Source organism: Panthera tigris, chromosome B3, assembly GCF_018350195.1.
Source record: "Panthera tigris isolate Pti1 chromosome B3, P.tigris_Pti1_mat1.1, whole genome shotgun sequence".
NCBI lineage: Eukaryota > Metazoa > Chordata > Mammalia > Carnivora > Felidae > Panthera > Panthera tigris.
In genome coordinates this window covers 109,250,549-109,272,790 of record NC_056665.1, presented here as the reverse complement: position 1 = coordinate 109,272,790, position 22,242 = coordinate 109,250,549, and the positions used below count along the sequence as shown (strand labels likewise).

The 22,242-nt window shown below is 39.4% G+C and overlaps 1 protein-coding gene across 3 annotated transcripts in view; it reads left to right on the top strand.

Moving 5' to 3' along the window:
* The window catches only part of PPP2R5E (protein phosphatase 2 regulatory subunit B'epsilon), a 149,058-nt gene that overhangs the window by 92,897 nt on the left and 33,919 nt on the right, over positions 1–22,242 (top strand). For all 3 annotated transcript variants that reach the window (XM_042989856.1, XM_042989858.1, XM_042989855.1), the window contains exons 4-5: positions 13,661–13,762; positions 20,596–20,688. In XM_042989856.1, coding sequence (XP_042845790.1) covers positions 13,661–13,762; positions 20,596–20,688 — 195 coding nt within the window. The remainder of the gene's footprint in view (positions 1–13,660; positions 13,763–20,595; positions 20,689–22,242) is intronic.

Here is a 22,242-nt window from a genome sequence, read left to right as displayed (position 1 = left end):
TGTCTCTTCACTCTTCAGAGATGTAGGTATCAGACAGGGAGTGGGGGCTGGGCAGATAGTGTTAGGTACTTACTAAATGGGCTGCTTTGAAATACTGTGGAATTTCCTTTCCTGAAGAAGGTAAGGCCTTTATGAGAATAGGGTAGAACACTCTGGAATAATGCAGCCCTCTTCCTTTTGTGGGGACTTTTGGCCTTTTCTCTAGAAGTATTTGTTGAGTTTAGACAATAGAGAAGGTGCTAGAAAATTGAGTGTGTATTTGTGCTGTCCATCAGGTACAAACTGGGGAGCCTGTTGTGTGCCCTGTTCTGGAAAGTAGGAGGAGTAATTTGAGGGGTAAAATAATCAGAAGGCAATGATCTATAAATACACATTTAAAACGGAAGCTAACAGGGTTGGTGGGCAGTTCCTGTCCCGAGAGCCCTTTCTTGGTTTCTTTCTGAGGCACTTACACCCACACTCCAGCCTCCCCTCCAACATGAGGCCAGCATGCCTCCGTGAGGCGGGTGAGGGACGGTTGTCTGCCTTGCCCTCCCTTGGTGGCTGATCTTACTCAATTCGTTATGAAGTGTGTGGGTAAAGAGTGATATTAATCTGTGATCATGTGTTCAGGTGCGTTTTTGTTTTCATAACTCACCAGCTAGCTCAAGGTTTGTTTTACTAACGAAGGGTCACAGAGACCGAGAGACAAACCAGAGTAAGGGACAGTGATAGCGTGGGCAGCTTCCTGTTTATTTTTAGTGATTTCAAGTAAGAACACATACTCAATAGCCGGAAACATACCTCAGAAGCCTCAAGTGCTTTGTGTGTTTTTAAAATTCAGAGTTTAATTTTTCTTTTAGCATTAGCTGATTTTGAACTGAGTGTTCAAAGCAGATGTTAGAATATACGTGTCCTCAAAAAAGCCCCACGTTGTTACTGTTTTATTAACTTGTGCACTTTGGATTTTCCAGAAACCACTTAATTTAGCAGTTTTAGTACTTCTCTAGGATTGAGGACCCAAAGTCCATGCACAGGAACACGTGGTAGAACCCTGCTGTTGCATGGCTGGCCTCTGTGTGGGGCGTGCGCACTCGACTGCAAGCGCCCGCCAGTACGAGGGCCTGCTCTGCGCTAGGGCTGTTGCAGTGTTTACACCTCTATTTTTGGATTCTAAGATTTAATATCAACAGTCTTCACTTTTGGATCCACTGCTACATTTCCAGTTTTGGAGACAGTGTAATGTAGTTGTCTCTGTGTGTGAAATACCATTTCCCTGTGATGATTTTGTGTGGGGCTAACAGACTAGAGAGAATTAATTTAACATTACCGTCACCACTTCAGCAGGTAAAAAGCTGCCTCTTATTTTGAGCAGAGTTTAGTCTCGAAATAGAAGCCTGATGGGAGTGGAGGGTTTCATGGTTGGAATTTGTGAGTAATAGGGGGAGAGGCGGGGATGGGTCTAGATTACGGAGGTCTTGGCAAGCCAAGTAAAGGAGGTTAGACTTAATCTTAGACACTGCAAGCAGAGAGCTGCTAATAAGGTTTTTGAATGGGAGGTGAAATGTACATGATACTAGTTTCCTTTCTCCAGCCCCCACCTAGGAAGTCTGTACCCTTCTGCCAGCTCCTTTCAGGGCGTGTAAGGCGGGCAGATTTAACCCAGGATGGCTGATGGCAGAGGGCTATTGTCCTACCGTAGTCAGATGGTGGCAAAGAAAGAGGAAGTGGAGAGAAAATATAAAGAACTCCCCATCCTCCTGTATTTTCTCCTGTGCTCATCAAAGAAAACTTGAAACCAAAGAAAAAAGATTATGTATAGTTTCATTATTTAAATGCAATCAGTGTTCACATGTTAGCCAGTTTCCTCCTAGCCTGGTTTTTAAATGAGGCTTTCCCTTAAATTAAAAAAAAATCCAGATATACTTAACATCAACACAGATTTTAAGAACAGATCTTAGGCAGTGAATCTTCAATGAATTTAATAATTCTCTGTACTCATACAGCCGTAACTCCAGATCTAGAACACGGCCATCACTCTGGAAAATCTCCTTGTGTTCCTTTCCTGTTTCTCTGTATTAAACATTTTTCCCCCTAAGGAAAAAAAAATAAGTTATTTCATCCTAATCTTATTATGTAATTACTTATGTTACTATATGTATAATTTGAACTAAATTTTTTTTCTTCAGCATTGGGATATAAACATGCTTTCACGTAATTAACTAAATTTAAAAGCATCATTCTAATGGCTGCCATAATGTTCCATTATGGGGATATATGATTGTCTGCTTGACTATTTTGGGACATCAAAACTATTTCCAAATTTCCACTATTAAATATAATATCACCGTTAGCACCAAAGAGATATTGTGAAGGCATAAATCAAATGACCTGTTGATAAGCTGCGTAAAGCAGATAGATACAGGAGAGGAAGAGTTAAAGGAAATTCTAAAGGCTTAGACAGAATGAGGAAGGTGAGAAGAGACTTCTCTTCTAGAGGGAAGTGGAGGTCAGTGAGGATGAGATTGGTTTTGACCAGATTGAATTTGAGATCGAGGGAGATGTCAGAACTGCTCTGTATATAGCTGGAAAAAACAGAATTAAGGACATCCTAGTGCCTTAGAAACAGAAGTCATAGAAGAGGGGACAGAGAACTGAGTATTGAGAGAAGAGCATCATGCCATAAATTCAGCTTTGCTCTACCTTGAGTTCTAATGCTGACTTTTTTTTTTTTTTTTTTGGTAAGGATTTGTGTTGTTTATTGGGTGAAGTGATGACTTTGAGACATTCGTTTAACTTCTGTATTCACAGTCTCAAGATCCAGAATGTGCTTTACTTTCTATTTTGCTTCACACTAAGACCTGTTAACATGGTTGGTGTTAATTCTGAGAAAGAGAACTGTAGTGGGAGTATCACTTTTATCAGGTTGGCACAACGGCCATTTGGTTTTCTGGTGGTTCTGCTGGATTCTTTCCCACTAAAAGGGATTGACATGTTTGCATAAGAAAATTGAATTACTTGAATTAGTAGAAGCTACTGGAGAATGGAAGAAGTAATTTAATAGGAAATAATTGCTAACTTTTGAGTTAAATGGGGAGACTTGAACGCATGCATGTATTTATTTACTTTTACCCCCCGAGATCAGACAGATTAGTGAAAAGAAATAAAACCCACAAAAACAAAGCAAAATGGAGAGGAGATCTCAGAGTCAGCATCTTGGGAACTAGCAAGCACATGAACTGGTGGTCACTGCGTTGGCAGATGAGAAAAAGCGGAGCTGTAAGCAGCAGCAGGGAGAGTCTGGAAGTAGCCCACTCACACCACATTAACTGCGGGAAGCTTCAGAAAGATGCCTTTCTAAAAGTAAAGGTGCACAGAGGCCAGAAGAGGAGCCTTGGTGGAAAGTCTGTGTAAGCAGTAGTCAGAACTCCTGATGCCACCTCACTCCCCCCAAACCGGGCAGCGAAAAGACGGAAGGTTTTCTCTCTGGAGAGGCTACACTGGAGGGAAGCTGGGCTCATGGACACCAGGCACTGCTGACAACAGCAGGCGCCTTTCTGAAAGTAGTGGAGCACGTTAAATGGGAAGATCCTCAACCCTCTTACCACTCAGCGCTCAGATCCCTTATGCCTGTAATCAGGAGAGGGATGTTTCTTCTTTGGAGAATCAAATAAGCTCAAAGGAAAGACCTAAAGGCACCAGCTAAAGGAGAGTTCTTAGGGGGATGGTGGTAAGGACGTGGCCCAGCCAGTGTGCCCACAAGCCCACTACTCTGTCACTCAGTGCCACTGTCTCATACAGAGCTCCCATTTTAAGTACGCCTGGATGCGGCACTGTCATAAAGGCACAGACTTTCTGGGTTTGAATCCTCTCTCCTGACACTGCCCTGGCGTTAATACTGTTAATTAGTTTTGTATGATTTTGAACTTTATATAAATGTACACGGACGGGACTCAACTCAGATGCCTTCCATCTATCTTTCCCTTGCATCCTTACCCTGCGCTCACCCCATCTCTTTTCCTGCCCCTGTGGCACTTTCTCATCTGATGGGCGTACAGTAGGTGAAAGAGAGTGGAACGGAAGACAGAGTACTTTCTTTCACACATTTTTCCCCCGTTTGTCTCCTTCTAACTAAATGTTGATGTACTCCTCAAAACTACCTTGTATGTACTTGGATCTGTACTCAGATTCTGTTGATTCTCTGTTCTTGATCTCATGGACAGATTCTTTTCTTCCATACAGTTGTCAGTGCTCTAATCCTTTTAGAAACTGAACATCTAAAGGGATCCAATTATTTTCAGAAACAATCAGTTTTTGTTAAATACAGTTATACCAGTTGATGATAACAGTTATCAGCGGAACCAACCGCAGCGGCAGCAGCAGTAATAACGACAATGAAAACGGATTATTTTAGTCTGTGTAAATCTAAACAGTGTGCATACCTAGTAGATTTTGAAAGAAATACTTGCTAAAGGAAATATAAATAAAAATGACATCTTTGTGAATTAGGAAAATAGCACATGCCCAAGATTTCTATGACTTTAATCTTGTCTTTCAGATTTGACTTGATGTTTTAAAATTCTAATTGGGCAACATAAGTTCTTAAACTTCTTGTTTTGTTTGTTACTCCCTTTCTCCAAAGGACTGCTAAGCTGCTTTTGTCATTTTAAGATGTTCCTTCTGCCTCATTTCAGAAATCAGTTATCATAGAACAGTGCCTATGTCCTAGAAAGCCCGGCTCATACAGATTAAATGTGCAACAGTAATAAGGTTGAAACCATCAAGTTTAGAAATCGTTTAAATCCTCTTCTGGATTTCCGGATGTTGTAAAACAGATCAGCTGTCACAAGTGCATGTTTCCTAATCACATGTAAACAGTGTATACTGTCTTTAGTTCTGGTTCAGTGACTGTCTTCTCCTCAGTATAGAGCGACGTCCAGAAAGGTGGTTTTACGATAAAAATGTGGGCACCCTTGGTGGAGTAGCTTGACCATACCTGTGTATCACAACGTTCTCGTCCTCCTTGGGTTGCCGGAACCTCTGCCTTGTGACAAACAAGAGCATTGTGGCGATTCTTTTGCCTCAAGGAATTGTATTTAACTCAAGTGAACGTGTTTGTAATAATAACTTCTGGAAGTTCTTGCCTGAAATTTTTAATTATATTGATAATATTACATAGTAGTGACAGTTATGTATTTAGTGCGTTAGAGAATAAAGGTAGGCCTGCAGTGGATGGCTCATAACGTAAGAAGTTGTCATACTGATTTCGTTAAATTTCTCTTTAGATTTAGTGCTAAGGACGTGTCCTTATGTTAGAATAAGGGATTTTAATGGTTTCACGTGTTCAGATAACTTTTAAACAGCTGTGTTCATTCACATCGATGGCGATGGCGAGGTTTAAAAAGAGACTAGTGGCAACTACAGTAAACTTATTACGATAATTAAAAGACACGGTTTGGCTTTAGAAACAAATTACTGGTTGAACAAATTGCCAGTGAGTTAAATTAAGTGCTAATTGAAAGTTTTAAAATTTTGCCATTTGTTTCTTAATCAAAGTACAAGCTTAAAAGATGTATATCTGGTCTGACTCTAAGTTTCTTGAGCATAATTACAAAATGTTGGGAGTTTTCTCCTGGTTTTATATATCAATAATTATTTATAATTACTTTACAAGGGGCTGAGAGATTTGATGGGGTGCCTGGGTGGCTCAGTCGGTTGAGCGTCCGACTTCGGCTCAGGTCATGATCTCACGGTTCGTGAGTTTGAGCCCCATGTCAGGCTCTGTGCTGACGGCTCGGAGCCTGGAGCCTGCTTCAGATTCTGTGTCTCCCTCTCTCTCCGCCCCTTCCCCACTTGTGCTCTGTCTCTCAAAAATGAACCAATGTTAAAAAAAAAAATTAAAAAAAAAAGGGTCCGAGAGTCAGATTTGAAACGTTCTTTATCACTGGGACTGTTAAGAATTCTTAAATTTGGTGTTACCAAAGGTACCTTGACATTATATGTGTGTTTAACATTTATTACTTTTATGTTCTAAAACATAAATAGCATAGCAAAGTATCTAGGCATATCTGTTAGGATTTTAGTTCTTTTTCTTAGAGTTTGAATATGTAATACTAATTCTAGTGTGTTTGGAAATTGTCTTCTCTGTACAAATGTCTGATTTAGAGATTTAAAGTAACTTTTGCTTACTTTTATATGTTTCATCATGTTTATTTGATACATTTACTTTGGACTAACACAAAATACTATGAGAATAATGCATGCTGACATAGTTTCAACATTGCATTTACTGGGGCTTCCCTCTGGTTCTAAATGCTTGAGTAAATGATTTTGTTTCTTTTCAATACATGATGGATTATAGAATTAACGAATGGATGAACTGGATAAAAAAAAACTGAGGGATATCATTGAAATGGTTACTTGCATAAGATCTTAACACAAATAGTGCTAGAGGAATAATGGCACTTTTCAATTTGCTTGGATGTTCTCTATTTAACATCATTTGTATTGTCCTTTTTTTTTTTGTTAGAAAATCTACTTTGTAGATGAAATTTCAAGAAAATTCATTTTATAGCTGTGATGTCATTATTTTTGTATTTATAGTCAGTATACTTGCAATATTGCATGAAATTACAGTGTCACAGATGAAAGAGGGAGAAATATTCATGAGGTCGACTAGTTCATCTGCATTTACCCAAGATGATAACCTACTCATCTAGAAAGTAGTATGGTAAAGCAGAGGCAAGATGATTTAAGTTGTTTTGTTATACTGTAGTTACAGGTGGTTTTCCGAGTACATTATATGTCTGATTTTACCCAGACCTTCGGTACAAATGGTGCTCACAAATGCATAACTAAAGGGAACCAAAAGTATTCATTAGTTGTGTGTTTTTTTTTTAAATAATTCACTATATTGTTCTTACCTTTTGTTTTGTTCATTGATAATCTTGGCAGATATTTAATAGTGAGTAGCTCACAGGTGCTATCCACATTCTGTTCTTTTGTAATGTGCTAGTCATTTTCCTTAAACAACAGCAAAATGTCAACCAAAATCAAGGTGTAAAATTAGTAGTAGCATTTCCATGGAGATCAAGAGATTCAGGAAAGTGAGAGGTTTTTTTTTTTTTTTTTTCCTGCAGTAGCTTAAATAACTATTTAAAAATATTAAGAGTTGTATTTTGATATTGCAAGTCAAGAAACAGTAAGATGTTTGTTTAATCAAAACCTGATTAAAATATGCCTAGACACTTCTTTACTTACGGGGCCAGGCACTTAGGATCCTGTTAAGTTGTCTCTTTCACATTTGGCCAAGACGTTGAGATTTACGTATTTTTGCACTATAGTTAATGGTAATCAGCAGTAAACTAAAGAGTTGAAAAAGAAGAGAGCAGCTAGTCCCCCAGAGCAGGCAGCTATTGGTGCCAGGCCTGGCCTGAGGCACTATCCCCCTCCTTCACCCCCCATCCCTCCCCGGGTGCTATGGTGCAGGTGCTCACCGGTTCACAACTGAGTTGTATCCAGTATGGGTTCTTTCTTAATATTAGTGTTATTTTAGAGTTGTCAGTTTTAGCAAATAAAGACACAGGGCACCTAGTTCAATTCGAATTTCAGATAAACAACGAATACTTTTTTTAGTCTAAGTACGTCCCGTATGACATGTGGAACTCTAGCTCGGGGAGATGAGAAGAAGGGATGTGAGGAATAGGAGCACCGGAGAGGAAACTTGGCAGTCAGTAATCAGGACGTTTGAAGATGGAGGTCTGAACCAGACAGTGAGGCTGAAGAGATTGTTCTGTTTTTCTTCTAATGCTGAGAAAGGTCAACATAGTTCTGAATGTTCACGGCGGTGGGGGGAGACAGTGAAACGGTGTCCGTGGTTGCCATTGAGGGCCACTGGAGGGAGATAATGGGAAAAGAGAGATGAGAAGTCAAAAAACTGATAGAAAGAAATGTGGTGGGGGAATCAGAGGAGAAAGAGAAAGAGACGAAGAAGTCAGGTCCATGCATGGTCTTCAAGGATGGGGTGGAGGTGGTGCGCCAGAGAAAGGACCCCAAGAACCATCTGTGCGTATCATGGTGCTGTGTTACCTTGCAAAACTCACAAGCTGTTTTCTTATTGGTAAGAGGAGGGAGCTGGATGAGAGAGAGTCTTTAACATGATTGAATTCTAGAAGCAACATGGAATTCCTAATCCTAAATTTTCTATCTTTAAGGAGGGGTTATTTAGATTTTAATACGTGTTTCTCCTCTTCCCTCAGCCTTGCTTTCTGTCCTTATAGCCATTTTCTAGAGGCCAGCCCAGTGCCTTCAAACTTGTAGTTCGATTCCAATATTCAACATTTATTGTATTATAATGCCTTTGGAATGAAAGCGAATCAGATTATACCTCAAAGACACTTATTTCTTAAACTTCTTTTTCTTCACATTGATACCAGTGTAGATTAAAATAAAATAGTTGGAAACCAAATCCTTGTAATGTACTGTAAAAATTTCTTTTGTTCATTTTGGAGAACCCATTCCTGAATAAATAAAATAGACAGCCTATGACTAGAGCCTCATGCATTTAAATACATAATAGAGACAGTTTTCGAGAGTTTACAATACCATGTTGCATTTCAGTGTAGCCACATAGACTCCACAAAATTGGTCTGTGGTGGGGAGTGTTGCCCGTGGCTACTTGTGGTCATGACATGTTTGCATAAGCATAAACCTGCTGCTGGCTATTTAATAACATTACCTATTTAGTAATCCCTTTAAAACCTGGACTAGAAATCAGAAGTGGCTGTCAGTGATAAAAAAAGATTTAATGGAAGCAAATTTACCATGTTGGATAGTGGTTTGTTTTTTTTTTTTAATGTTTATTTTTTGAGAAAGAGCATGGGGTGGGGAGGGGCAGAGAGAGAAGAAGACGGTGGACCTGAAGAAGGCACTGTGCCGTTAGCCTGCCAGCGCAGACTCACATACGGGGCTCAGACTCCGGAACTGTGAGATCGTGACCCAAGCCCAAATCGAGTCGGACACTCAACCGACTGAGCCCCTGGATATTGGTTTTTAACCATTTTTCGATCTTGGAAATCTTTTGAAAATAGGACCAGGGCAACTAGATCTTTTCCTAGCTCGGACTCACACATATTAAATGTTGCGGCAAAGTCAGGGGATTTGGAGGACCACCTTCCCTTCCCCACTTCTCGCTGTGGATAAACCAGTTTTAAACTCCCGATTTTGGAGTTCAACCGTATAGTTACACTGGCCCATTCATTGAGTTTTTTAACCATTCGTTCCTGAACTAGGCTCTAGGCATTGTAGGAAGCTCTGATTTTTAACTCTCTCCTGACAGTAATAATCTCATTCAAACAAATTCAAGAGCCTGTTTCCATATTGAAATTAAAGGCATGACTTATATACCGTATGTCTCTTACTTTTATAGATTTAGGAATTATTTCGTGTGCCTCAAGAGGAATGACAGCAACTACCTAGTTTATCATCCATATTCCTCTTGCTTTACTACAGCTTTTTAAAATTTTCCTTTAGATATGCATTTCTATCCTGTATGGTTAAAGTCTCATCATTTTCAGTTGTCTTCCCCCTAAATCTTTATTTATAAACATTTCTTTGTGCTTCTGTATAGCCATCATCTTTAATGCTGCACAGTATTCTGAGTTGATGTACCTCTTGGATGTTGGACATAAAGATTATTTCTAATTTTACACTTTTTGTAGAATGTTGTAAATGACTACTTTAAGTGGTTTTTTCAGGAGTGCCTGGGTGGCTCAGTCAGTTGAGCATCTGACTTTGGCTCAGGTTGTGATCTCACAGTTCGTGAGTTTGAGCGCAGCATCGGGCTCTCTGCTGTTGGCATGGAGCCTGCTTTGGATTCTCTGTCTCCCTCTCTTTCTGCCCCCCATCCCCAGCACATGCTCTTTCTTTCTTAAAAATAAATAAACATTAAAAAAATGCAGAAAATACTTTTTAAAAAGTAGATTTTTCAGACTTGTCTTGGATTAGTTTTTCCCAATAGATTCTCAAGGATGAGAGCAATGGTTCATCCATTCATGACATTTTTATTAAGCACAGTGCCAGCCTGGGTCAAAAGCTTGGCCATTTCCGTGACACTTGATATGCTTTGACATTCTTTCCAAATCTGTTAGCAAACTACTTAACCAACTGAGTCAGCTTGTAATTGTCCAGCCCATTTGATCTGTGCTTCCTCATTATTCATGTGGTGAATATTTAGAAGTAAACTGAATAAAGCATTATAAGGAAGGCAAATCGGAAGAAACAGCAGTGTGTAGCTAAATGAGATGTGCATGCCTCTAAAACCACTCGGTGTTTGGATTATTTCCGTACCTGACATTCTTTTGATGTGATAATTGAGAGATGAAGCTTTGACCAAATTAGAGGTTTAGATGAACTCTGTACAGAGTTAACCATTTTAAGTTAAATAACCTAGATTTATTTAAATTACTCAGAAAACTTTAAATTGAAATTTTAAAAAGCAAAACCAAAATACACAAAACCAAAATGTGTCCAAGTTTTTATTTTGTGAACATTTATTGGATGCCTCGTATGTGCTAGGAAAACAAATATGAACGTGACATTGCATACTCTTCATTAGGGGAGAGAGACAGATAGTTATGTAAACAATTGCTGCAGCACGTGATAGGCACTTTAAGAGAGTGTATATGTCCAAGAGTATAAAGGAGCAGAAGTTTCTGTGTCCTTTTAGTTTTTACTATACAGAGGCCCACTCGCTTTTTAACTTTTATGGTTTATTTTCACATTTTGGAAGAGGAAAAAAACTGTTACAGAGTACAGTAAATATGAATGATTTAGTTGGCATGAAAATTCAGTTTTCGAAATTTATGGTTTCAAAAGCAAGGAACTGAAAGACTTTTGCCCCTTTGTGTGTCTTTTTTCTTAAATATTATTTATTTTGAGAGAGAGAGAATAAGAGCACACTTGCACAAGTGGGGGAGGGGCAGAGAGAGGAGAGAGAGAATTTGCAAGCAGGCTCCGCATTTGTCAGCACAGAGCCCTACAAGGGGCTCGAGCTCCCAAACTGTAAGATCATGACCTGAGCCAAAATCCAGAGTTGGACGCTTAACCAACTTAGCCACCCAGGTGCCTCTGCCCTTTTGATTACAGTGTGGCTGGCTGGTTGCAGAGAAGTCATTGGTTGATGGCTTTCTGAAAACTCACTAGTTTCTTTGTAAATGGAATTCCTAATAATCATTGGAAGGGACAAAAATAACATGATAGACCTACACGTGCTGTCATTGGCTGTGGCAGAAATGGTATAATCGAATGATTGTTTTCAGTCATCTCAGCTAAAGTAGAGCAAAAGAAGTGGTCTGCCTACTTTTCTAGAACACTGTGGTAGAGCCTGACAGCCTGGGTTCAGTTGTAACTGCTGGTTACTGAGTGTAACCTCAGATCTTCTCAACACCTGTGTTCCTACTTCCTCAGTGGTAAACTGGAGATAATCATAGTATCCACTTCATAGAGCTGCCGAATCCGATAGGTACTGCTCTATGTGCATCTCAGTCAACCTCAGAGCAGCACTTGCTGCTGTTGACGTCTTTGTCCTTCCTAAGATACCCTTAGTTCCTGAGACCCTAAACTAGTTCTTTTCTTCTCCTACTTTCTTTCTGTTCCTTTTCATTTGTGTTGCCTGGTGGTTCTTTTTCTGTCTCATTTCTGAGTGTTGGATGCCTGAGGGTCTTTCTGTTTACTCCTTTCCACGCTGATCCATTAGTCTCATGGCTTTAAATATCATCTGTATGCCAAAGAGTCCTTATATGTCTCTAGTCCTGACCTGTCCAGCTTGGAAGTCCAGATTCATATGTTTGATCGGCTCCTAGATATTGCTTCTTTAACGCATTCCTAACTGGATCTCTGGACCTCCCCACCCACACACATAAACAAAAAAAGCTTTCACTTTCCCAGCCATCTCCATCTTGGGTAGATGGCCTTGCATCTATGACTCATCCTTGATTCTTTCCTTTTCTTCACCCCATATATCCAAGCCAACAGCAAATATTACCTCCAGAGTATATTTTGAATCGATCTATTTGTCTTCTCTGCCACCATCCCAGTCCAAGCCATCATCATCTCTTGCCACCTTCAGAGGCTTCTAACTTGTCCCCTTCCTGTCTGTTCAATACAGAGCTACCAGAATGATTTTTTAAAAAGCAAAAATCAAATCATGTCACATTTCTGTTTAAGATCAACTAATGGCTTCCCATAACACTTCAAATCAAATCAAATCTCTTTTCCATAGCTTACACATCTGGGCTCAGTTTCCATAGTGAGGAAATTGGGATACTTAGGGGTTTAAATAAAACATAAGCTCCTAGAGGGCACAGACTTTTTTCTGCTTTCTTCATTGTTATTTTTCCGGTGCCTGGAACAGTGTGTGAACATGATGGGCATTTAGTAACTATTTGTTAAGTAAACAAATACATTTGGATTAATGGGACCCCAAAAGCCTTTCTTCTCTCTTCCAGAGCAGCGTGCTATATTTAGTATTTTCTGCATTATACAGAAAGTCCAGCAAAGGCTTCTGGTGCAGTCTCCTTTCTTGCCTTGTACACATTTTACCCCACTGACCCCTCCTCTCCCCCCTCCCCCCATTTTTTCTTCACATCTGAGAATATGTTTGGGTCATTGAGAGAGGATGGATGACTACGTGGGACAAGAAGCAAGTCAAAAAGGAACCTCGAGAATAGTACCAGCCGCAGTTTTAAATTATTTTTTTAATGTTAGAGAGAGAGGGAGAAAGAGACAGAGTTTGAGCCGGGGAGGGGCAGACAGCTAGTGACAGAATCTGAAACAGGCTCTAAGCTGGCAGCTGGCAGCATAGGACCTGACACGGGGCTAGAACCCACAAGCAGTGGGATCATGATCTGAGCCAAAGTCGGCCACGTAACTGACTGAGCTACCCAGGTGCCCGCCGCAGTTTTAAAATAAGCATTTTACTACAGAAATCTTGGAACATGTGCAGAAATAGTAGACTGGCATAATGAGTCCTCATGCCTTCATCACCCAGTTTCAATAGTTATCAACTCCTGGCCATTCTTTGAGCAACCAGCATTTAATTTGGAAATTGCCGATGGTAACGGAATACCTAGTCGGTTCACAGAGATTTGTGTCACAGATACAGCTTACGCAGGGCATCATTACTGCTTTGCAAACCAACTGAGAACAGGTGAAGGATGATTTCAAGTATGTTAGGTTTGGAAATATCTTTTCTGATTTGCTTTTTGTAAATGCCTGGGATTTTACCATTAGTTCAACTGTTAATTTGCAAATCGTGAATAAACCTGGAAAGGGAAATACATAAAGCCCATTAGCCCATTAGTTATTTCTATCTTGGTGTAAATTGGTGAATTAGAAGCATGCTTGCCGGGTAAGTAAGCACGAGCAGGCTTTGATGGGAGGTCTAAAATCAAAGGGGCCTGGGCAAGGAGTACTGTTCAGGAGGGCTGGAGGTGCTACTCTACTACTCTCTGGCTTTGCCGAGGGGTGGTCTTGGCCTCAAAGCCCGTGGAGAGAGGTCCCCGTTCCAGTTTGATGGTGTTCCCATCGTCTGTCATCTGGGTTCCCTTTGGCTGGCTGCAAACCTTGTATACAGCTGCCCAGGAGGTACTTCCAGCTAACTCTGCTGCTTGTTTATTTTTAGGTGTCTTGCAATATATTCAGAACTCTCCCTCCTAGTGACAGCAATGAATTTGATCCAGAAGAAGATGAACCTACCCTTGAGGCATCATGGCCACACTTACAGGTACTTTGAACTACCATTTGTTATAAAAGAAAGATCCATTAACTTATTAGCTGATTAGCATGGGAGTTTCTTGAAGGCCTTTATTCACCCGGAAATCAAATTAGAGTACATTAGTTGAAAGCTTAGAGAATGCTTTCTGTGTTTCTCACTCTTGATAATTAGGATGCCAAAAGAATAAAATAATAAGTTTCGGTGTAATGCTTTAGTGCGGTTTCTCCCAGGTTGCACAGTTCTTGTTCTTTTATTAGAGCTTCTCTGTGATCCTGCCTGCCGCAGCCTCCAACAGGAGCTGAGCTGTTTTCACATTATTAGTTAGATGTGATTAGGTCACAGAGTCTATATCTCATTTTCAGCAGCAGGTATCCTGGGGACCTTGAACTCCTGTCTTCATGATAACCACAGATGTGTTTCTGTGGCCTAGAAGGGCAAAAACGAATTGCAGTAGCTGCTACATCGTGCAAGAAAGAGCAACAGCTGATAGAAAGCTTGCGTGAAGGCCAGTTTTGTTCTCTTGCACTGAGAAGGCCATGTTTTCCAGTCCTACGCACGTGCCGGGACAAATCAGGGCCGTTCCCGCATCTCCGCTCCCAGCACCCGGCCCATCTGTACTGTATGTACTGTTCCATACTGGTCTCCTGGCTGCTCACGCTCCAGGCCCACGTTTCTCAAAGGAAGAGAACAAGGAAATATGAATGGAATGGTCCCCAAGGCTATCTTTCCATCGAGTTAGGATGTCCTCAGAGGCCGGATGACAACCAGCCAGGAGGGAAGGGATGGAGAGAGGGAACAGAACCTCGTACATCAGTCACGCAGAGGCAGAAGCCCGATATCGCATCTTTGAAGTGTGCTCACGGCTACTAGTTGACTTTCTAAAGAGCAGAAAACTGTGCAGCAGCACGATGAGGCCTAGAGATATTCTACAAGTTTATTTTTTCCCCACGTCAGAATTTTTGACATCGATTTGCAACTTTCCCTGTCTTGCTTTGGCAACTCAAGGTCGCTACAGATACATATGTATGCTATTTCTCCTAGTTATGAGGAGAGCTTTCAGGGGCTCTGTTTTCTCAACTCTTACCCAGGCATGTTATACATATGTATCCCTGCTATCAATGCCAGGATTGAGTAAATTAGTTAAAACAGTGTAGCTGATTTCCTGTTTTAGCTGCTTGATATTTTTTTTTTTTTAAGGTGTCAGACATACTATCTGCGATCTAAGAAATTTGGAAAATTATTTGTGCTTTTCCTGGTACATCCCAAATGGTGACAAAAATTAAAAAAAAAAAAAAATCTTTCGAATAGGTGGACTTCTTGTCCTGTCTTATTCGTAATGCTCACCAGTCACAGAAGTACAGTATAGTCTGGAAGAAATTTAAAAAACAAAACAAGCAAGATAATCTCAGGGAAGCCCCACGTCTCACCGTGGAAAAGACAGAGAGATGTCTTCAAAGCTTCAATTTGTCTTCTCCGCATCCCAGAGACAGTAGACCACTCTGGCCATTTGCAAGAGCTTTTTGAATACTCTAAATCGTGATCACCAAAGATATAAATTTCTCCTAAAGCACAGTAAAGTTTAAGTATTTCAGTTAATCCTTTCTAAGCTTAATGACTCTATAAAATACAGGACCAAATTAATTTCCAAAGCTATTAAACTAAATTCTGCCACCAAAAATCTCTAGCTTACACTGTGTCATTGCTACTGGAGCATTAACTGTTAGTTCACCTGAAACTCGAAAACCGAAGCAACGGTGAGGAACAGCAGTGAGAGCTGTCCCCTTCTGGATGTAAAGTCACAAACTGTATCCCAGAACGGTGTGGCTCCATCTGTGTTGCCACTCTGTTCAAGCCTATAATCGTCTCATCCCTTCTTTAGCTCAGGGGGAAATATGACTTAAGTTGGATCAGATAAAGGAAACCTACCTTTAAAATTCACAAATTGACCGGGGCCTCTGGGTGACTCAGTTGGTTAAGCGACTGACTGCAGCTCAGGTCATGACCTCGCAGTTTGTGAGTTCGAGCCCCGCGTCCGCCTCTGTGCTGACACCTCAGAACCTGGAGCCTGCTTCGGATTCTGTGTCTCCCCCCTCTCTACCCCTCCCCTGCTCACGCTCTGTGTCTCTCCATCTCTCAATAATAAATAAGCATTAAACAATTTTTTTATAAATTCACAAATTGGCCTTTATTCCTAGTAAAGGTCAAGTCAGTGGGCACCCTCAGTTGCCTTCAGCAACTATTCCTTTATGGAAGTCTTTGTACTCAAGATTCCTGTGTTTCTCTTATGTATTCTGACTCCACAAATTCTTCACCTTTCCATTTTCACTGATAGGTGGTTTTTAGTACTGACGAGCACTCTCTGAAGGTTCAAGAAATCTCTTTTTTCTGTTCATGATAAGTCATGCGTGTTATAGTATAGTAAGTTATCACGAAATTTAACATTTGACTTTTTCATCGATTCAGCTATTTTTTTGACCGAAACACAGCTCCGGCATTTATTAGCTGCAGCTTTGGCAGCGTGCTTCTTCTTGTGGACCACATTTTATAAGGAAGCAAGGTGTTCATTACCAAATATATGGTAATAGTAGAGAACAACCAAATTGCATTGAGATGTGGTTATTGATTGGGTAGACTGCTTCTGCACACATCTTGTCTGATTTAAATTTGTGGCCCATACAAGATTACTCATAACAAATCCTGGCTCTTTGGAGAGATTTAAAAATAGAAAAATGTTTAAATCCAAATTTTTAGCTTAAATATATCAAAGGTTCTACTATATGTATGTTACTTGATCTTTTCCGTTATACCTGCATTGGTATCTTTTAAACTGGTATCCCACAGTTACCATGGCTATTCTTTGTGTATTTTCTGTATTTGGGTGTGTATTTCCAGTAGAATATGATTTTGCAGGACTTCCATTTGCAATCAGAGGGTTGTTTTTGGCGCCTCTACACTTGAGACTGAAAAATAGAAATGCTACAGTTTTTTTACTCATGTTCCTTGGAGAATTCATTTATGTGACCTTGAAAAGTAAATTATTCTCAGTCCCCAGTCTGTCTTTCCCTTTGGGAATCCAAGAGAGATTTTTGATTCTGAGGTAAAAATCTGTCTCGTAAGTGTAGAGAACATTTATGCTTATTAATAAATGTGTCTGAAGTGTTTCCACCCAAGTGTTTTAAACCATAACTGCTTTCAAGGGACCAGAGTGGGGAGAGCGTTTTGCCAATCTTGCTGGAAAGTCCTGCCAGCCCACAAGTCAGGCCTGCAAGATGAGAATCTCTCCACTTGTGGGAATTAACCCCCCTTTTATGGTTATTTGAATAAGGCTGACATTCTGTTTGTAAAAGAGAGTGGAAAACCTAGTGTATGAAACAAGAACAATTCTTCTAGAAGGTGGCGGGACTCAGTCACATTATGATGCCAGAAGTGCAGCTTGACAGAGGCACCTGGGTGACTCAGTTGCTTAAGCATCCAACTCTTGATTTTGGCTCAGGTCATGAACTCACGGTTTGTGAGATTGAGACCCACATCAGGCTCTGCACTGAGAGCACGGAGCCTGCTTGGGATTCTCTCTGTCTCTGTCTCTCTCTCTCTTTTTCTCTCTTTCTCTATCTTTCCCCTACCCCTGCTCTCATGTGCATGCGTGCTCTCTCTCTTGCTCTCTCTGAAAATAAATAAACATTAAAAACAAAAAAGAAGTACAATTTGATAATGTTCAGGTCATTGGGCAAGAAGTTTTTCCAAATTCAGAATTTCAAAGAGAAAAACAGTTTTTTACTTTAAAGTAAAATCCTAATGTGCATACCTAATTTAAGTGTTAAGCTAAAGTCTAAAGTCGTAGGTAAGGTCACTGTATGATGCTTTTAAGTTAGTGGTCTCAGCAGTCCCTTGGGGGGACCCTGAGACCTGATTTTCAGGCCTGCAAAGTCAAAACTGGTTTTATAATAATACTATGCTGTTTGCTGTTTTCACTGTGTTGACATTTGAAATCATATTTGCAAAAGCGTTGGTGGTTCAAATTGCTGCTGCCTTAGCACAAATCGCAGCGGTTGTGGCACATTGGCTTGGTAGATAGTCTTCACTGACGTGCATTGACAAAAAACAGCCAGTTTCAATTAAGAATGTTCTTGGAGAAGCAGCAAAAATTATTAAACTAAATATCATTAAGTCTTGACTTTCGAGTACACATTTTAAGAAATATTCTCTGTGACAAAGTGGGAAGTATGCATAAAGCCCAATGACTGTATGCTTAAGTATACTGATCGTCTTGTGTGCTAAAGCATTTGTGTGATTGAGCTACAGGCTACACTGGCTGTCTTTTCATGAGATGATCAGTTTTGCCCACAGGAATGTCTAGCAAACTGTGCTTGCTCCAACTTGGGTATTTGGTAGATGTGTTTTTTGAAAATAGACAAAGAAAATCATCGCCTGTGCTGATTAAATTAGAGCATTCCAGCAAAATTTAGAATCAGAATTTTGGAAAACTTGTCTTTCTGCTGAACTTTATAGCTAATTAAAGCTTAGACTTCTTGATGAAATTGGAGATATTAAGGAATGTGACTTTTTGATACAATCTAGTAAAATTTGTCACCATTTGAAAAACGCATAACTCAGTGAACCAGTATTTTCCAGTGAATGATGTTAGGAAACCATACATGGTAAAGACCCATTCAGAGTACATGACAGACCATTGGAATTTAGTGTAACAAAGTATGAAAAACTCATTGATATTGGTTTCAGATTCTGCAGTGCAACTCCTATTTGAGAAACAACTGTCAAGTTTTGGTGTAGTATCAAAAAAGAATATCCACAATTGTGTGAAAATACTATGAAAATACTCATCCTTTTTCATACTGTTAGATCTGCATGAGGCTCAATTTTGTTGACATACTTCAACCAAAACAGTATGTCACAATGGATTGAATACAGAAGCAGATATTAAACTGTTTTCTAATATGCAATTATAGATCTTTCAAAAATAAAAATAATGCTTCTCAGTAATGGTTTTGGAAAATATGGTTGTTTCCCACAAACATACATTATTTATGTTAATGTATAATGTGTTGTTTTAAAATGAAATAACAAATACGTATTTGAAATTTTCTCATTGTTTTTCTGACTATATATATATATATATATATATATATATATATGTTTTTCATATTTATCATATAAACAAAAGGTTTTGGAGTCTTCAACAATTTTTATTTTTTTTTTTTAAATTTTTTTTTTTTTCAGCGTTTTTAATTTATTTTTGGGACAGAGAGAGACAGAGCATGAACGGGGGAGGGGCAGAGAGAGAGGGAGACACAGAACCGGAAACAGGCTCCAGGCTCCGAGCCATCAGCCCAGAGCCTGACGCGGGGCTCAAACTCACGGACCGCGAGATCGTGACCTGGCTGAAGTCGGACGCTTAACTGACTGCGCCACCCAGGCGCCCCGTTCAACAATTTTTAAATGTAAAGGAGTAGGACTAAAAACTCCTGAGAATGCTATTTTAGGTAATAGTGATAATGGTGATATGTATTAGTTACTGTGCGCAGTGCTTTATATATATTATCACATTCGGTCTTAGGGATTATCATCCTCATTCAGTTGAAGAAACAATTTTAGAGAAATTAACTTGCCTAGGGCTACACAGTAGGGGACAGAGCTAGACTCCCAACACAGTGTCTGTCTGCCTCTTACAAGTTCTGTTTTTTATGAACTGTTGTATATTACACCAGGATCTCATGTGTACTTTTAAAAAATTTTTTTAATAAAAAAATTTTTTTTTTAATGTTTATTCATTTTTGAAAGACAGAGAGAGACAGAACACAAGCAGGGTGGGGCGGAGAGAGAGGGGGACACAGAATCTGAAACACGCTCTGGGCTCTGAGCTGTCAGCACAGAGCCTGACGTGGGGCTCAAACTCCCGAACCGCGAGATCATGACCTGAGCCAAAGTCGGACGCTCAACTGACTGAGCCACCCAGGCCCCCTCATGTGTACTTTAACATAGATTTATTTTGCCAAGAACATAAACAATGATCTTCTGTTTATTAGAACAGTTATTTCAGATTGATTCTGCAGATGAGAATATTCTCATTCCTTGCAGATGAGAGTTTTCTGCTAAACCATCATCCATTGCTTAGAGGAGTGTAAATTGCCATAGATTTTCTGAAAGGAAATGTGGCAATAAATGCTGAAAATCCTGAAATGTCTGGGTATCTTTTACTCTAACGTTGCCACTTCTAGAAATATTTCCTCATGCAATAATTGAGCAAATGCACACTGATGTATATTACATGATGCACAATGTGGCATAATTTGATAGAGAAGTAATTGAGAAACTATTTAAACGTCGAAGCATAGGAGATTGTTAAATTGATTATGAATAATGGAATTATTCATTTAAAAATTATGTACAGTGGACTCTTTGTAGCTACTAAGAAAGATGGCTTAGTTATTATTGACATAAATTGTATATAATATATTGTTCAGATGGTAAAAGTAGTTTGAAAACTATATAAAAATATATTTATAGTTCACTGGTATGTTGTAGAAGTGTAGAGAAAAATGAGGAGATTCGTACATTAAATAGTTGACAGTGGTTATCTCTGAGTAGTGAGGCTGCGGGGGAATTTCTATTTGCTTTGTTTGGCTGTATTAGATTTTTAATTTGAAAAGTTAAAAAACATAAAAGCGACTGTGAACCACAAGAAGGGCTGGCGTAGCTTGTAATTGATATTAAAACTCAGTTTTCTAAGCCCTGTCAGTTTTAGTGTTACAGACTTTTTATGGTTTTTGATACTATGCTCAGTGAAGTGCAATTTGAAATTAATTATAATCTGTTTGTTGCAGCTTGTATATGAATTTTTCATACGATTTTTGGAAAGCCAAGAATTCCAACCCAGCATTGCCAAAAAATACATAGATCAGAAATTTGTATTACAGGTAAGCACATTTTTGTGGTTGCCCGAATTTGTCATTCAATTGCTGACACTTTATCTTATTTTCTCTTGATTGTTAAAAAATCTTTCAATGACAGTTATATCACCTTTTAAACAAATGTATTCTGTATATATGTTAGTTCCCATTATTACCTGTTAAAAGTGACAAGTACCTGTTTAATTTATTATTTAATTTATTGCTGGACATTAATTACATTTTAAACAACAAAGAATGCTAATGCCTAACTCCCTGCAGTTTTCTTGCTTAAAATTTAATTATAAAGGAATTTCGTGAATATAACTCTGGTTTGTGTGAAACTTTATGTAGCTTGAAAACTCCTATTTGCATAAGGATTCTTAAAGAACCATTGCTTAGGTCTGTTAAAAGTGAATAAGCATGGCCTAGAGCAGAAATAACCTTCAATAAATAATGAAAGTCAGATACTGGTGAGCTTTCGCAGTAGGAAATAGCACAGCCTGACAATTTAAAATTCCCATAAAGGGATTAACTCTCACCTGTCTGTTTGGAACTTCTCAGGGTATGTATTCTTCCTGACTTGCCACTTTACATTTTATAACTATAGATCACATCTTCCTTCTTACGTGGGACTCGGCAATGTTCATGACACTGAATTTTTAGGTAACGTGTTCTTGCTCCTGTTGTTGACATTCCTCTCTAAAAATGGGTACTTGAGCCAACTGGTGTATGGACTGGTGTAGCTCCTTTCTCAACGATTAATGAGCACCAGGGAAAAAAAGAATTAGTATCTATCTCCTAGTGAGCCAGTAAGCAGAATTTAAAATTGAAAACATTATTTTAGCAAGCAGTTGATCTTCTGTGCCTTTCCTGGAGAAAGGTTGATCACCTTTGTGATGACCTGATTTCTCCTCCTTAATTAAATTAATACATTTAGAATTCTGGATATATTGGGTTGAGAGGCTTTGGAAAAGTGAGGTTTGAGTTAGAGATGGAGAGGTAGGTAAATAGGTGGATACATGGAGCATTCATTGGTTGGGCAGATAGGTAGACTGATCCAGATTCTTCTACCAAGGAAGCAAAATGCATTTGAGACAAAAAAGCAACACGTAATCAGTCTGTGGTGTTTTTGTACTGGAAGGTCCTTGCATTTATATAGCACTGTACAATTGTCAGAGCATCTTTACGTGCATCGTTTAATTTAGTCTGTACAACAGTCTAGAATAGACACAGCTAAATTTTAGTCCCATTTTACAGATGAAATACACTGAGGTTTGGAAGATTATCAAGTTTCCCCAGGCAGTTTCCTGTTCTGGTTTTCTGTCCATTATGCCATGATGCCTCCTTGTGATTCCCCTCACTATAACTTGGAATGACTGCAGGGCAGGAGTAGTCCTCACTTGTCAACACTAACGAAATATTAAGGTTTCCCTATGTTTATGGTAAGTTAAAGTACCCAAGAGGATCAGATAGTGAAGCCCATGGAAATAGTACACCAAAAGCTTGCATGGCCCAACTCAGTGTGTTCTTCATGGTAGATGGGTACTGATGATAATGAAGCTCATTAGATTAAAACATCAG